Below are 12,203 nucleotides of genomic sequence, written 5' to 3'. Positions count from 1 at the left end.
CATCGGCTGACGAACAGGATCCGCGGCCATTTTCCCTGCCATGACACGTGGTCGTGGCTTCCTGTAGGGAGGGGGACTCTCCCTCCAAGCAATAACCGCCTCCCCACCCGCCTTCCTGTCCTCCACGCCAGAAGTCACCTCGAGCAAGGTTAGCGTTCTCTCTCTTCGTACTGCACTGTACTGTATTTTGTTTCATATTTTTGTGGTTTAAAAAAAAATACATATGGTTCAGAACGGATTATCCGTAATTACATTGAACCTTATGGGAAAATTTGATTCGGGACGCGACCAAAATCGGTTGGCGACCAAATTCAGAGGGGTCAGAATGGATTAACCGTATTTACATTGAACCTTATGGGAAAATTTGATTTGGGTCGCGACCAATTTGGGTCACGACCAGAGTCGCGGAACGAATTAAGTTCGTGACCCGAGGTACCACTGTACTATGTTAAGCATGAAAGTTGAGTTGGCATGTAAAACATCTAAATAAGGACATATAAATTGTAAGTAAAAACATATGAGTTTAGGTAAAACAGTACGCTATATTACATGTTGAAAGTTCCTTCCTAGACAGCCGGAAATGTCTAACTTTGGATCAGTTTTGAGAAGGACTTATTAAATGGAGTAGGTTCTAAATGAACCAATATTTTCTAATATTTGTTTTTTGAATTGTGAGACTTGTGGAAATAAGCACTATTATATACAATGGGACATTTCTGTTTTTTCCGTAACATATTTGCACAATTAAGTCTGCCTTTATTTCCTATAATTTGAGAATTCATGAGTTGGATCTTAATTGTATAGGAAAATACCTTTATTAAATAGTTCTCCATAGGTCATCCTAGAGGAATGTTATAACTGTGTAACAAAGTAGCTACTCCTGCAACTACAGAGTACCGAGACTGCTCCTTGAGCTATTATCAGCTAGTTTCACCTATATTAATAACAAAAATGCAGTAATTTATCCTTCATGTTCTTGAAAATGTATCTTGATAACTTACCATAGCTAGTATTGTGTTGGAAAATTAAAGAATTTGCTTTTCTGTGTGTCGGTAAACAAAAACAAATTATGTGGAATTTTTTTTATTATAGGGTGTGGAACCTGGATTTGTTCCAAGTGTCCAAGATTTTGATAAAAAACTTACAGAAGCTGATGCTTACCTACAAATTTTGATAGACCAATTGAAGGTACATTAACCCTGTAACAACTGTATTATAGATTTAAGTAATTTTCTAGTGATGATATACTTTATTTTCTTCCTAAAATTCAGAAGCTATAATTCTGTTGCAGATTATGCCAGAAATGGGAACAGCGTACATTTTTAGTTTGAATTTTGAATTTATTTTCTTGAAAAGCAGTTTTCTAATCTTTGTTTCAAAATATGAAGATAGTACAGTATGTTGGCAGTTCCTGCTAAAAGAGATTAACTCTAAGAAGCCTGGGTGGAAATTAATATCTGAAGACTTTCACAATATAGTCAGGTTCTAAGAACAACAATGTAAAGTTTGCTTAAGTAAAATCTAAGGGTGTGCAAATCTTAGTTTTGTAATACTTAATTAGAACTGAAAATCAGACAAAACCTAAAAGAACTCTCTACTTAAAGGTTTAATTTTTAATGAGGCTTTGAACCTGGATATTCTAGTACATGTGAAAAACCTTGCTCTGATGTTGGATAATTTATTTAAATAAATTTTTCTTTAGAAAATGTGTCTTTTTTTGCATTACATTGTGTGTGTCATGATTAATCTGAGATGCCATAGATTACAAGTCTAAATAGAATTAACTTAGTTCCTTATCAAGTAGCTCATATATTTGATTTTGGAAATGAAGTAAATATTTGATAATAAAAATAGGAGAAGCAGTATAATATTTTATTTCTAAAGAAATGATTTTGAAATGTTTTCTTGGGATATTAGCTTGACTTGAATATATCATCATGTATAGTTTGCAGGCAGGGGCATCCATGGGGGTGTTAAAAAAGTGTCCAGGTAGTAGTCATGATCAAAGCTCCACTTCTTTATCCATGGATGTGACATCGATGTGCATACAAAAGGGGCAGAACTATGGCTCCCATTTTGATGTTTTTAACCATCCCCATGGATGCTCCTGTTTGTAGTACTATGCTGACCTTTCACATTTTGTTTGTAATGTTTGATCAGAGTATATTCCTATTCCTCACCCTCCATGGTTGTGCTTTACACTTGCAGTGAAAGTAAATGAGTTTATGAACTAATGGGAAGCATCAGTTTGTTTTAGATGAAAGCTATATTATTAAAGCCACTGGTAATATGAATATTATTTTTGATAAGACAGATATAAATTGTACTTGATATACAGAAACTAATGTACCCTTTAAAGTGATTTTTGTCTTGTTTGAATTATTAAAGTCCTTCTCATATTTTTAACAATTTTCTTTTTCTTTCTTAGCTCTTTGATGAAAAGCTTCAGAACTGCAGAGATGATGATCAGAGAAAAGCAAGTATATTTTTTGTACAGATGCCCTTAGAGTACATATTTCTTTCTAAGATGCAACTTAGTGGTATTTTTCTGTTTAGCTAATAAACACGATATATGTTATAGTTTTTTTGATTTGCTAGAATGGAAAACACTTCTTACAATAATTTGGAACTAGCCTTTAGTTGCTCTGTTCCTCTGGAATATAATTACAGATAGACTTGAAACCAAGTTTGGAGAGTCCAAGAAAAACTGTAAAGGTTTCTTATCCTTTTATTTAAATAAAACTTGCAGTTGGGAATAACTTGCTCTCATTGTGTGAACTATTTATCATGCACTGTTAGCACAGTTTATCTGTGAAATTATTATACATAAGTTCTTTGATTATAATTTGTCATGACCAGTCTTCCCATTAGAACAATTTTGGAATTTATTTTTAGTAAGATTGCAGTGAATTAGAGAGTAAGCGAAGAAAAAATAGTGATAGAATAATAACAAAGTATATATCTAATTCAAATAAAATAGTCACTTGTATTGATTTATATCTGTTCCTCAAAGCTCACTGTGACATACAGAGTGGTCCTTCCTCTAGTTTTTTACCACACTTCTTCAGTGAGGTCATTAAAGTTTTGCTTACAAAAAAGGCAGTGTTTATTACTTTCTGTGCAGCTCAGAAGGAATCATCACTGTGTGGATAGACAACTCTCTCCATTCTCCTTACCACTTTAAACTTAGTGCTTGCAGCAGAAGACATTTGCTGCTAACTCCAGCACTGAGTTCAATGGGGTAGGAAAGATCACATGCAGGATGTTAACACAGGGCTTGCAGCAGGAGTAGAAGCTGTCTTTTGCTTTTCCCAGTTTAGAAGTTTGTTTTTTTCTGGGCTGGGAAACAATAGCATGGAATATTTCGTGCTGCAGGTGATGTATGCAGAACCCAGTTGGTTCCTTTGAACCTTTCTCTCTGCCTTTTCCCTGCCACCACTGCCTTGGGCTTGCCTGCTTGCTTTTCCCTTCTTTCCGGGAGCCCTAAAGCAACCCAAGGTATTTTATGCACATGGTTGCATGCACATACTTGTGCATGTACCTGCACAACTAAATTACGAACATAACTGAGTTACCATCAATTTTTTGTTGCCTGAGTGTACTAGGATCTTATACATAGTGGGATATTGACTGCCTGGAAGACTTGCTTCCATAAGATTGATATTCCCATTACTGAAGCAAAACTGAACTGAATGGGAGGGGTGGTCCTGCAGTAAGCCATGTGGAGCCCTGCAGCTTGTCAGCCTCGCTCAGGATCTCCCTCCATGCAACATAGATTATTTGTATTGGAGGTTTTATTGTGTTTTCTGGTGGAAAACACCACTTTCTTGCTGGACCACCTTCCTCTGACAATGAGATACTGTGAGGATATGTCTTTTCTAAGAGGTAAGTGCTATCTCAGAGCTGTTAATATTACATGAAATTAACTAAAATAAGAAACTGTTTGTATTTAGAACACAGTAATATGCAGATTATAAAATACGCTTTAAGATAGTTTTTCTCAACCTGATTCCCTTTAGTTGTGGTTGATTGCAATTCAGAATTCTTACCCAATATGGACAGAGACCAGTTGGCTGAAAATTATGTGAATTGTGGTCCAAAGCATTGGCAGGGTGCTAGGTGGGGAAAGGGTGTCTTAGATAGGTTGAGAAAAACTGTCTTAGATATTATATAGGTGCTTTTTTCTCATTATGTAATCTCTTCAGAGGGCTGTGACCTTGTAATTACTTATATTCTAGTCTTTGTTGTAATGGCTGATTGATATTATAAAGGATGATAGCTGATTTCTTCTCTGTGTAGCATTCAGCATTTAAAAGGCTGTCTGTTTCAGAAGAAAAAAGGTCAGATTGTTGTCATCCCTTAATTTAACATCATGAATTCTGGTTAACACCATGAATTCTGATTTTTTTTTTTTTTAACAAATCCACTGACCCAAGATGAGTAACAAAATCATCAGCTATTTCCAGTAGAAACATGTTTTGAATAAAAGTTGTTGAGCTATCATTTAAGCTTTTTCTGCCTTTATGGAATTTTTAAAATGACTTACTGACATAATTGTTGTGCCTGTAGAAGAAATAAGTAGAAGGTAAAATAACCTCTGCTGAGCATGAATCTTGATTCAACATATTATGACTTGAAAATGCAAAAGAATTATTTTAAAATTGTCAAATATAAGATGCTGAACAAAAATGTTCAGCAAAATTAATTATAACTAAAAGACTCTAATGTAGCTAAAACTAGCTATTTTTAAGAGTCTGTTTGTTTATTTATAGGTGGAGTTGGCAGTATAAACAAAAAATAAGTTTCAAAAGTAAGCACAGAATAACTTTACAGAAGAAAGCTACTGGCACAACAAGATTTGCTGAGTGTGCTGGCAAGTTGTAGAGTTTGCATTCTAGCGGCTCATTATTAAGGAAAAATAATATAAAATTCATTTTGTAGTAATGGAAGATATCTTTTGGTAAAGCACATATTTTGGCTGGAATCTGCTTGAGATCCCAGAGAGCTGTTGCAACTTGCCCATCTGAGTTTGCACTGTTCAGTTTTGTAGATAATGTTTATTTTTGGTTAGAGATAAACAACAAACAGTAGTCATCTTGAAGACTACCATTTTTACCTTGTTTAAAAAAAAACTTTTTTTTTTTATGTATGTGTTTGCAGAAGATTGAAAACCTCAGAGAAACAACCAGTGTAAGTTTTTGTTGTTAATCACTATGCACTTGAAATCAGACTTTCTCTATCTGATTCCCTTACAATGCGTTGGAATGAACAGGGCCAGGTTGAAGAAGGATGATCTAAAATATTTTTAAAGTCTTGTACATATTCATGTACATATTCATCTTTAACAATGTGTTTACTAGTAGAACACTTTAAATGAAGTGGTATGGTTACCCTCCTTCCACAAGCGGTTTGTACTGTAATGCTTTGTATGATAAATCAATGGAGAAATGTGAAATAGCTGATTCACATCAGCAAGAATAATTCTCATATGTAGTGGTCCAATTTTATTGCATTTTCTATTATCTTCCAAAATAAGTAAACAACAATGTAGATTTAATATATACAACTATAAGACAAGGTCTGTCTTTATTAGGTGGCTATTGGAATAGTGTCTTTTTAAAGTGAAATCACTTATCAATACCTTGTTTACCAATAACTATTAATGACTTGTTTACCAATAAGTCTTTTATACACGTGAAATATTTAACATGATTATTTGCAAGTGCAAGCAATATTTTTCCCCAAAGTACAGTACTGGTCTATGGGATTGCATGCTTTGGGAACAGAGCAGAGCAGGACAGGACAGGACTTGGCATAGAGCCAGCATTTTTGTAGCTTCCCTTTGGATGTTTTCCTCAGTCTGCTCCTTTCTGTCAAGTAGGCACTGAAGGGTTTTCTCCCTTAATTTGTCTGAAATTGGAGGCATAAGCAATGGGCCCTATATAGTAAATGTAGAAGAGGAATTAATTTTTAAAACTCTGAAGTATGTCCTCAGTCATTCATTTACGTATAACTGTTTTTAGATATTTATAACAATATCTGAAAAATAAGTGCCAAATTGGTAACATTTTCCAAGTATTCTGGATTGCTTTAATTTTTTTTAAATAATTAAGCTTTTAGAAAAAACTTAAATATTTATTTTCCCTCCCTTAGAGCATGGTCGAATCAATAAAACACTGTATTGTGCTGCTGCAGATTGCTAAAGTAAGTATCTCTAGCAGTATCAGGTAGTAGAAAATGTTCTTTGGAGAAAAAAAATTATGTTCTGTTTGTTATGTTATAGTCATACTGTGCAATTTAAGAACTTGAAGGGAGGTGTTTGTATGTGTGCACCATTTATGTCCCATTATCTTGCTTTCTTAGTGTGGATTATTAATAAACATAAATTCCTTTGTATTTCTAACAAATATTTCATGATTTGAGCTCCTGAAAACATTCATAGTACATAGTCCTATGACAGAGTTGGCATACTCAGACAATATACTCTTCATATTAAATTGATGGTGAACATACTTAACATTCTGTTATGGGAAACTACTATTGGTTTGTGGAGTATGGGACTGACTGCATGGAGGAAAAAGAATAGTAGAAGCCACCTTGCATATGTAGGTTTCCACTCACACAAGTTTGGCTTCTACCTATCTCCTTAAATGTTCAGATGCAACAGCCTCTGGTTAGTTCTGCACAAAACTCCAAGCTGAAATAGGAAGAAATAAATGTTAACTCTTTTTTTCCTGAACTGGATTGCAAATAAATAGTATGAATTTGAAAGAGTGAAATTGAAATCTGTTGTGTTCAAGGGCCCATCTTGACTATTGGTTTCTCAGTATACTGATAATAGATTTGAAACATTTCACCTGTTCTTCATGGAACTTGGGACATAGAATTGATAAAACGGGGCAGTTTTGTAGGCAATGATTGCATATGTATAGTTAAAGTCCTTACTCTCCAAATCATTTTGCACGTACTAGTGAAGTAACATTTTAAATGTATTTGCTATCTTTAATGGGCCTAATAATTACTAAGCTCTGGCACAGAAGCTCCTGCAATGTCAGATATAAAAAATCCCATTTAGTTTTGTGGGGCAACTTAAAAATCCTTACCATAAACTGTGGTGGTAGTTTTGGTGATGTATGCATGTATGTATATATGTACGTATCTATTTTTGGTCAAAAACCAAAAGAACAACCATGTGTAGTATAATCAGGTAATATGTAGTACAACAATTAAAAAAAATGATTAATGTTGAGAATGAAATTTTTGGCAAACCTTCAAGCAAAAGATAGCTGATACCACGGGTTGGAGCCAAGTGCAAGCCCAATGCCTTCTAACCTCAGTTGCAAAAGAACAGAATTTAGTTATTTCCATAGAAATGGCTGTATACTCAGTGCACTTGTGCCAAAATACATTTTATCAATTCTTCTAAGAAAATTATTTTATGTAAAATTCTGGCGTAAGGAATTGACATGAGGGAGAAGAGATGCTTGCTCTGGGGAGGTGGTAGGATAAAGTATACGCTGGTAAGGATAGAGCATTATCTGCAAAACTACAATAACCATGAATAACATTCTTGAAATAATAAAAGATTGCTACAGAGGAATGGTAAAGTATTACTGATATTTTAAAATTTGGAAAATATTCCTTGTTATGAGCAGAACAATTAAAATATGACAAAGTGTTGTTAGGTCTGTTCAGTTAAATTTAAAATAAAATTATATTGGAAGGCAAGGATGATTAACAGCAACTTATTTAGGTATTAGTTCAAAGTAAAGAAATGTTAATCTTTCTATTTATATATTTTGAAGAGTTTTTTTATTTTGTTTGTTTCATATGTACAACACTGTTAAAACACATGATGATTATTCAGGATATTTGTTTTATTGAAATATGGAGTTTTTTATATACTGAAGTAATAAAAAATATAGCTAAGTTATTTTATTAAGAATTATTGTAGGGAAATACCCTAGTTATTAATATTGCTTTAAAATTAGGTTTATCCATAAATATTTTTAAAACATTCTTAGGAAAGAACTTTGAAGAAAGCTTGTCATATGCTCCTTAATCATAAACTGTTAGTATCTTTTATGACATAAATACAAAGGTAGTCTATATTGTACAGTCATATTGTGATAATGTTCTTCATTTATATCAATAATTATAATTTATCTGAAAACTTCATAAACTATGTATATTATTAGTTTTTTTTTTCCAGTAGAGAAATATAAGAATTTGTATTTTAGCCAAATCTGGCAGTCTTTGTGTGCTAATCAAACCTGACAGTTTTCCAAGCCAGAGAGAATTCTAGCACAGAGTCTATGCATTGAATATTTTCAGATTCTGAACTGTATTCTTTGCTGTTTTGACTGTGACAGTTTCTGATAGGGTGATGGGTTAAGAAAGACGATTAATAAAGCAGCAGCACCACAATGCAAATTGGGACTAAAAAGGAAGATGAGAAGGAAACTGGGCTGGTTGAGACCATGACTCTATATTTAGTTAGAGCCTTTAATATGGGACGTCTGTAGCATACTTGCAGATTGGCATTATTTATATGACTGCACCAGTACTCTTTCATTGCCTACTGGGATTAAGAAAAAATTACTTTGCCATTTCTAAGATTATGAAATCCTACTATGCTCTTAAACCTCCTTCCAACTTTAGATGTAATAATAATTTAATACATGCCTTATTTTTTCTAATTTGTCCACATATCTTAGTTCAAAGTTCTGTAGAAAGAGAGAACTGAAGAAAAAAGAGAGGCGAGGGGGGGATGAAGGGAAGAAAAGACTTATGTCAGTCAAAAAAACCCAAAAAAACCTCCCAACCTTCAAATGCTTTTGCCTTCTTCCTTTGCAACTCATGTATAATGCCAATCTTCTTTATTTTTGTTCTTGGCATGGATCATATTCTTCTTTCAGATGTATTTGTAGACATTACTGATACAAGTTTTTGCACTTCACTGATTGTAGTTCAAAACTGCTAAGACAAGATTTGTATTTGTTTCCCATAGCAATGTTTTCTTCGTTCCAAATACAGAAGTTTGAGTAGCAGTTTTCATTTGACAAAATGAGAAACTCAGCACTTGTAGAACTGAGTTTTCATGAAAAATGACTTAAGATAAATCCAAATAATTGCATTTCTGACTCCATCACAAGCCACCAAATGGTTTAATAAAGAATGTTATGCACTATGATTATCATGGGAGGTGGGGGGAGCATCCTTCCCTGAATAGTTTCCTGATTTTATGTTTAAACTTTTTTCTGTTCCCTGTTTTTTATACAAAGCTTGATCACTGTACATAATTACTGAAGAAATTACAGAGGATGTTCCATATATCAATATATTGCATTTTGAAAAGAAATTAATGTAATCAGGAATTCTAATTTCACAAGTATACATTATATAATAAATAAAAGACTGAAACAATTCTGTTTGGGCTGTTAGTGCTATCAGAATGGTATATACAGGCTGCTTTCCTTTAAACTCTCAGAGCAGAGAGATGCAGATGTTATATTATGCCATGTACCATATACAGAGTTTTACATGATGGGGTTTTACAGTTACAATCAGAACATGGTGCCTTCTGGTGTCACTGTAACTGAAAATACCAGATTAAGGCTATTAATTATTGTATTTATCTATTATGGTTGGTTTCCAGTATTCTGTTTTTTGTATATTACAACATTATTTAGAGCAGGGATGGACATTTGCAATTATACCTCAACACACCCGATTCTATACTGAAATTTGGGAGCAAAATGGCCAAAATTGAGTGGGACAACTTCAAGCTCCTTAGGAATTGTTTGATATGAGGAAGGGAACAGTGCCTCTCAGAAACCTCTTCCTCCAATTTCCCCCCTAGCCCCACCATGGAAGGAAAAGACCAAGAAAAAAAAATTAACCATGCCCCATTTAGCACTGGTTTGGTGTAATCAGACTGCCAGCTGTGACCATCCAAAAGATTAGAACGATGAAATGCTATCTCCTACTGTTAAATGTTGCCATTTGTGCTGTAGAGGTTATTTCTGAAGATTCTATTGACTTGCCTCAGTGAAGAGCTCTTAAAACACATTGAAGTACTAAATTCATGCTGAAATTTTAGGTATCAACAGCATTTAACTTGGCTCTTCATACAGTGCTGACAGTCTTGAGTTGTCATTGGCATTCTTGCTTGGTATTTCTTTATGGTGTGTTGGGAAACAGATCTGGAAGTGATCTAGAAGAGATTTAGTATTGTGTCTCCTATTGCCATTCGGTCAGCAAGGGAGATCATCGTAGGATGATTTTATGGGGTAATGCAAAGCGAGTCATACTGGGGGAAAAAACCACCAAAATTCATCATAGGACAATACCTTAATTTGCTGAAAAGATTTACTAAGTTCTGAGGTCTTCTAATGAGAAGAAGAGGATTATTCAGTGTCATAATTGCTTTGCATGGGGTTGGGTAAAAGTGCAGTAATCTATTCTCTTTGATTAATTTGGATAATTTCACTAATTTGGCTAATTTTGCTTCATGAAAGGAAAATTGAATGCCTATTGTAACATGTTGATTAACCTGGAATTGTACCATTATATCTGTAACTACAGTGGCTTGCCACATCCTGCAGTTTGGATGTATTTCACTCACCCAGAAGAGAGCATTTGAGCATAAGTGTAAAAGAGCATGGCAGGAAGCAGTCTCACCAGTTTGTTTTCTGTTAATGTTTCTACCATTCTATTGATAGCCAAGATCTCCTGTCAGCCATTTTGTGAAAATGCCCATAATTTTCAAGGAGAAAACCACACCCCCACCTAAACTGGCAGGGCAAGCTACTGTATATAAACAGAGAGCAAACTCCACCCTCACTCACACTGACGATGTTACCTAGTTGGGTAATGAAACGTCTGCAAGCAAACTACCAAATTCAGAGAGCACCAAGGACTCCACAGTCCTTGTATAGCAACAACAGTTGGGATTGGCTTCAGCATTCCTTTGTTTTACAGACTTACCAAGATTGTAAATGTGAGAATTGGTTATAAAGTTACTTTTTCATCACTGTCATAACTATGAATGGTTGCTAAATGAGGCAGTTGCTAAGCGATGTTTTTCTGTAATTGAATGTCACAAGTAGGCATGTTAGTCAGTGCATGGAAAAATCCAGATAGATTACCACACATAACCAGTGCAGTCATAGCCATAATTAAAAATGAACTACATAGTATAATTGCTTGAACAGTTCCCAGTCTCTTATTACTGTATGGTGTCTATATAGACATTAACCATGTTAATCTAACTCCAGAAGGACTCATCAATTTGCACATGAAAATTAAAAGATAGGGCAAAGGCTGATCCTTTGCTCCTAAACTTGATTAAGATCAAATTAGTGTTACACCAGCTGTGGCTTACAGTGTTACTGTTTGCAAGGGGGAAAAAAACTTGTGGCAAAATGCATCTTGAATACAATGCTGCTACTAAGCCACTAACCATCATTATGTGGTCATTGATAATGGTTGCAAACACTTTGCTTTCTTTCATTTAAAGATCTTAAGAGCAAGAACAGTGGAACAAAGGTCCAGTCATAACTGCTTTTTTGTGTATATGGTATCACAATATTATATTAAATGTTGTGCAAAACATCACAATATTGTGTTGAAACAAAAAAAACTTGCTCAAACCCTGTATGTTCTCTCTTTCTGCTGATCCTCTGTTTTTCATGTGATGGGAGAAGACAGAATAAGTCTTTTTTTTTTTTTTTTCTGGTAAAGGACTCTGGTTAATCTTAAAACCAAATTGGGTTGGTTAGTACTTACATGAGAGATCATCAGGAAATCTCAAGGTTGTAGGTTAGATGAGGAAATCAAAAAAGTATCCCGGAGAAGGTAATAGCAAATAACTTCTCTTGCTGTGAAGAAAACCACATGGATGTCATGAAATCAGCAGGAGTCAAGTTTGGCTCAAAGGATTCTTTATGTAAAAGGAAAGACCAGAAAGAGTCAGTGAATGGAGAATAGCAGAGGCCATCTTATCCAGAATTCCCTCAAACTGCCATTATTTTTGCTTGTATATAGTATTTATGGTATGTGATTTTTCTTTGGAGATTTTCAGGAATATTGTTTCTGAACTCAAAAAGAACAGGACACAGGAACCTTTTGTAGGAGTTCTAAGAATTTATATGAATGTACCTTTTCATTATTTTTAGCAATTCATGTCTTACAGATGCATT

General features: G+C 34.4%; 1 protein-coding gene across 4 annotated transcripts in view; it reads left to right on the top strand.

Annotated features, from left to right (window-relative positions):
- Positions 1 to 12,203, top strand: part of OSBPL9 (oxysterol binding protein like 9) — a 70,053-nt gene that overhangs the window by 31,682 nt on the left and 26,168 nt on the right. For 3 of the 4 annotated variants that reach the window (XM_007431249.4, XM_007431248.4, XM_025168564.2), the window contains 4 exons: positions 1,093 to 1,188; positions 2,429 to 2,476; positions 5,161 to 5,190; positions 6,154 to 6,204. In XM_007431249.4, coding sequence (XP_007431311.1) covers positions 1,093 to 1,188; positions 2,429 to 2,476; positions 5,161 to 5,190; positions 6,154 to 6,204 — 225 coding nt within the window. Of the gene's footprint in view, positions 1 to 128; positions 149 to 1,092; positions 1,189 to 2,428; positions 2,477 to 5,160; positions 5,191 to 6,153; positions 6,205 to 12,203 lie in introns of those variants that run through there. The other variant, XM_088154240.1, reaches the window with a different exon arrangement.

This window comes from Python bivittatus, unplaced genomic scaffold (genome assembly GCF_059951505.1).
Source record: "Python bivittatus isolate LINGU-HERP-01145 unplaced genomic scaffold, Pbiv_v1 ctg000700_np1212, whole genome shotgun sequence".
In the NCBI taxonomy this organism is placed as follows: Eukaryota; Metazoa; Chordata; class Lepidosauria; order Squamata; family Pythonidae; genus Python; species Python bivittatus.
This window is presented reverse-complemented; position numbering and strand designations above follow the sequence as displayed.